Source organism: Mesoplodon bidens, assembly GCF_964165515.1.
Source record: "Mesoplodon bidens genome assembly, chromosome: 16".
Classification (NCBI taxonomy): domain Eukaryota; kingdom Metazoa; phylum Chordata; class Mammalia; order Artiodactyla; family Ziphiidae; genus Mesoplodon; species Mesoplodon bidens.
The window spans coordinates 77712147-77717455 of NC_138173.1; the positions used below are offsets into that span (position 1 = coordinate 77712147).

Below are 5309 nucleotides of genomic sequence, written 5' to 3' on the forward strand. Positions count from 1 at the left end.
CTGGCCTGGAGCCCTCATTGCCAGGGGATGTAAGGAATGGGATTCGGTATGGGTGGCCCCGGTGGCGCTGGGCCTTGGGGCCCTCGGTCTGTGCCACCTGAGCTGAGAACCCAGGCCCAAGTCAAAGGCAGAGCCCCACTGCCCCCAGCACTGGCTCGGCGCTGGGGCGGGGAGGAGTGAGGGGCCCGCGGTTAGTTCGAGGGACCGCGGCTCTCTCTCTGCACCTGCGGCCATCCCTGGCCCACCCAAGCCTTTTGGGCCCGTCACAAACATGCACCCCCCCTCCCGCAGGTCGCCGCGTCCCTAGCGGACTCAGAAGGGGGCCTGGAACATAGTTGGTGCCTAATGAAGGATTGGTGGGTGATGGACGACTGAAGGAGGGGTCTTGGGGGGCAACCACCCCGCCCCGCCCCTGAAACCATTACACCCGCCGGCCTCTGCCGTGGGGGGGAGGGGGAGGAGGAGGGAGGAGGAGGGGGAAGAAAGTCTGCGCGTCCGGCCCCGCGCAGTGTCCCTGATCTAGGGGCCTATGGGGTGGGTAGGGCAGGGGGATACCTGATTCTCAGTAACTCTAGAGGCGGCGGCAGCTTCGCATGCAGTGCGCATTATTGCTCTATAGTCGGCTTCGGACTAACTAAGAGGGACAGGGAGCGGGCAGCCCCGGGAAGGGACGGGAGGTGGGTTGGGGCTGCATGCAGTGACGTCACAAAGGCGGCGGCCAATGGGGCGGGCCCTTGGGGCGGTGTCGCCGCCGAGGCTTTGGCATAGACGGGCGTAAGTTGGCAACAGAGTGAGGGCGGGGCCTGGGGTTCCAGGGAGGGCACCGGCCTCTGAGAGGCGGGGCCTGAGGCTCCCAAGAGGCGGAGCCCGGGTGGGGCGGGGTTCAGGGGCGGGGAAAATGATCCAGGACATCCCAAACCCCTGGCGTCGGCGGGAAGGATAGGGGCCGCAGCGCCCCTTCCCTGACCCGAGTGCAATCCGTTCATAAATATAACGTACAAATACAGAAAGAAACCCGACGCATCCGCAACACCCCCCCCAGGGGGCTTTACCCGCAAAGCGAATACAGAGAGGTGTGTAGAGGGCTGCGCCCAGGCCTGCCTGCCGGGCCCCAGAAATCCGTCCTCCAACACCGAATGCCCGGGTACAAGGGAGGGGGCCCCGGGGCAGAGCGGGAGCGGGTTCTGAGGAGGTCGGATAAGTCCATGCGATTTGATATGCGTCATTATTATTCGTTATGGAGGACAGAGCCCGGGAAGCTGGGCTGGAAGAATTCGGATTTGGCAGGGGATGCGAGGCGAGGGTAGGAGAGCGGCTCGGACTGAGGCCCCAGAAGGAACCCAAGGGAGAGAGGTGCCGCCATCCGCCCCCCTCCCCGATCCCCAACGCGTCTAACACTCCTGGGGTTCAACGAACACCGAGGAGTAGGGACGCCTCTGCAGCCCCCCATCCTGCTCCTCCCCCGCCTGCTTCTGGGGAAGGACCGGCTCCCTGGACGTCTAGGCCGCAGGCCTGGCCCTGGAAGGCTTGGGAAGGGGTGGGGAAGACCTGAGTCTCTGCGACACGATCCAGGGGCGCAGAAGAGGGAGGAAGGGGGTGCTCCCTACCTCACCCCACCCCGGTCTTCAGAGACCTAACTCGGAGATGAGGTTCGGTTCTGGGTCTCCTCGACCCTATTGCTGGGAAAAAGCCTGGGGCACCCTGGAGGGGAAGGGAGGGGGCTCGGGGTGGGTCTCCCCTCGGGACCCTATTGCTTGAAGGGGCCGGCAAGGCCCCTGGCGGGCGGGGCGGGGCCGGGCCCCCTCCCCCTATTGCTGTGAGGAGGGGCCCGCCCTCCGGCCCCTCCGCCTGTTCGCCGGCGGAGACCTCCCTGGGGGCCCGTATTGCTGAGAGCCGACCCGGCTGGCGGAGGCACCGCCGCCCTAGGCCTGCACAGGGCTGAGCTGCGGCGACGCGGCGGGCGCTGGGGCCGGGGGGCCGCCGGCCGCGGCGCCCTTGAAGCAGGCCGACTCGTAGTGCTTGTTGAGATAGGACTTGAGCGCGAAGCTCTTCTTGCAGCGCTTGCACTGGAAGTGCTTGAAGGCCGAGTGCGTCTGCATGTGCGCGCGCAGGTTGGAGCGGTCGGCGAAGGCCTTGCCGCAGTGCGCGCAGCCGAAGGGTTTCTCGCCGGTGTGGGAGCGCATGTGGCCCTGCAGCAGCCAGGGCCTGGAGAAGGCCTTGCCGCACACGCCGCACTTGTGGCGCAGGTCGTGCGTGAGCAGGTGCATGGCCATGGCCGGCATGGACACGTACACCTTGCCGCACGTCGGGCAGCGCCGCGCCAGCTGACTGTCCAGGCTGCGGTGCGTCTGCTTGTGGCGGCTCAGGTTCGACGACGTAGCGTACGTTTTGCCGCACTCGCCGCAAGCGTGCCGGCCTCCCGCGCTGCCGGCCCCAGGCCCCGCGCGCGCCTCGGTGCTCGCCCCCGCGCGCGCGCCGCCCCGACCCCCGGCCCCCGATCCCGCACCGCGCGCGCCTGCCCCGACCCCGCCTCCGCCGTCGCCGTCGGGGGCCGCCGCCGAGGCCGTGGAGGGGGCGGCGGCGGCATTGGCGTTGGCCGCCTTGCGGCGGGAGCGCCCGTCGGTGATGAAGAAGGCGTCAGCAGCGTAGCCCTCGCTGACCGCCGCATCGCCGTTGATGTAGCCACCCGCGGCTGTGGCCAGCTCCGGGCGCGGGGTGGGCGGCGGCGCCGAGCCCGCAGCCGCCGGGCCCAGCTCTCCCCGCACGGCCGCAGCGTACATGGGCTCCGGGGACGGCCCTTTGAGTAGGGCCGCCTCGGCGTCGCCATCGTAGACAGAGGCAGGCCCCGCGTAGTCGTTGAGGTATCCTAAGGGCCGAGGCGGACAGACAGGGAGACAGCGGGAGGGGAACCGGGCAGCGGGCGAGACACACACGGGAGGGCGGCGGGAGACAGCGGGGTCCGGGAAGGAGGGAACAAGGAGGACAAAGAATAAGGGGCCGAGGGACCGCGGGGCAGGGAGGGGAGGAGAGGAGAGGAGAGATGAGACAGGGCCCGGCCCGGCCCCGCCCCGCCCCCGCAGGAGGAGTTAAAGAGTCGCATCTTCGGGCGCGGCTGCCCCCCCCCACCTTCCGCGGAGCTTCAAGGTCAGGGGGGAGGGGCGGTGCTTGCCTCGCCCTCCTTCCCCTCCTCCCCCTCCCCCTCCCCCTCGGGTTCTCCCCACTTCAGCAGTTTTCCCTGATTATGCAACACACTGCAGACCCGCAGCGCACAAAGCCAGGACCGCCTGTCCAGGGACCCCGTCGCTCCCGCTCTCATGGCTCCCAGCGGCTTTTCCACTGTGCTGAGAACCCGCGCCCAGCCTTGATGCTGACCCTCCCCGGTGCTCAAGGTCTCCCCACAAGCCCTGGAGAATTCTACCTCCCGCAGACCCTCTAGCACCTCCCTTTCATCTCCCAGGTCTCCCACTACTCACTAGATTTGACCACCTTCAGCTCCAGCCCTATCTCCCTCCATCCACTCTGCTTCTGCCCCCACTCCCTTCAATCATCCTGCAGCCTTGGGTCCTACCTTGTTCCGCATTGCCCTCTTCCCCCAGGCCCTAATCCTTTATGGGGGCCTTCCTCAGCCCCAGGACAGATGACCAGGAAGACGCTGCATTGGAGACAGTGCCAGGGCGTCCACCAGGGGACACCTTCACAGGGACAAACTGCAGGCAGGCAGCATTATTCATGCCGGTAACTGCAGCTGTTCTCAAGGCATGAGATGGATCTCACACCCTCAAAGTCACAAATGCACACCCCACACAATACAGGCTCTGGCTTCTTCAGGGTTACACTCAGCCTCTCAGACACTGTCAATCCTGGAGTCCCCTCAGGGTGGGCTGCATGCTAACCCAGGCCTGTGCCACCTACTCATGCAGGGTCAGACACGCAGCCACCCAGAGCCACCCAGACGCTCTCAGCTAGGGTCACCAGTCACATGGGCGCAAAGCAGCCTCAGAGTCACATGGTCCCATGTAGTGGCACACAGGCAGGCACACACTCATACAGGGTCACACACAAGCGCACACAGTCACATGGCCACACGCAGTCACATGGGCACACACAGGCTCGCACACAGGCTTATGCTTCTTCAGGTCACACTTGTTTTACCACCCCAGGCTGCTGGCACTCTCAGGCCCCTTTGCCTGCATGCTAACAGTTGTCCTTGAATTTGGGCGGCTTACACAAAGAGCCTCCCCCTGCCTCCAGCACCTCGGACTTCCCTGCCCACAGCCCCCCTGCACACACCCTTCCCCCTGACCCTGGATTCAGGGAAGAAGACACTGCTGATGCCTCGGCTGGGACCTTTGCCCTGACAGGTGGGCCGCCCCCACTGGACCGCATGGCTACTCCCTGGAGCTCATAGCACTTCCCTGATGGGCCTAGCAGGGGGTCCTGGAGGTGTAGCCAAAGAAGAGGAGAGGGCTCTGAAGCAGGCTCAGTTTTCTGAGTGTGGGTTTGCATGCATCGCTACGTCCTGTCATGTCAGCAGGTGTCCATGCTGTGTTGGTCAGGGTGTGGGTCAGTGTGGGTACCTTCAGGTACCTCCTGTTCCTGACCCCTGTTCCCCACACTCTCTCCTGCATTGACACTCTCCCTGCCCAGCCTTGGCTCCGTTCTGGCCTACCTCTGCCTTCCCCTCTCCCTACCCCCCACCTCCCTCCCCTCCAAGCCCCACTCCAGCCACTGCCTCCTGCTGGTCCGGGTTCCCTTGGGTCGATTTCCTGGGGCCCCTGCTCCCTCCAGCCCCACACTCTGACCCTCTGCCCCTTCCGGCCCTGCCCGGGGCCCCTCGCCGGCCCCAGCCTCATCCCAGCTCACACCTTTCTCCTGCAGTCGCTCGCCGAGGTCGCTTCGGGCGCGCCCGTAGGAGCTCTCGAGGTCTGCCGAGGAGAACGTGTCAAGTTTGACCTTCTTGACCAGGAAGGATCTGGGCATGATTCCTGCGGGGCTCCGGCGCTGTGGGCCTGCGGAGCCGGGACGCGGGGGGGCTGCGGCCGCGGCGGGGCCCCGTCACCATGCGAGGAGCGGCGAAGCAGCGCGGGTCCCCACTCTGGCCTTTGGATGCTGCCGCACGAGCGCCGTCCTCTCCTCCGCCTGCCTGTCCTGCGTTGCCTCCTCTGCTCCTCGGGATCCCTTTTCTTCTCCTTCCTTCCTTCTCTTCTTCTATCCTCTTCTCTCTTCTCCTCTTCTCTTCTCTCTTCTCTTCCTTCCTTCCTTCCTTTCCTCCTCTGGTCCCGGCTTCCCAGCCCGCAGTGCCGCCCCTG

The 5309-nt window shown here is 66.1% G+C and overlaps 1 protein-coding gene across 1 annotated transcript; it reads right to left on the bottom strand.

The window, feature by feature from the left end:
• Positions 1–1922: 1922 nt before the first annotated feature.
• SCRT1 (scratch family transcriptional repressor 1) lies at positions 1923–4980 on the bottom strand (the record flags this gene model as incomplete). The annotated part of the gene is made up of 2 exons (XM_081258798.1): positions 1923–2866; positions 4866–4980. The coding sequence occupies 2 exons, from the start codon at positions 4978–4980 to the stop codon at positions 1923–1925; spliced, it is 1059 nt and encodes a 352-aa protein (XP_081114924.1).
• Between the last annotated feature and the right edge of the window lie 329 nt (positions 4981–5309).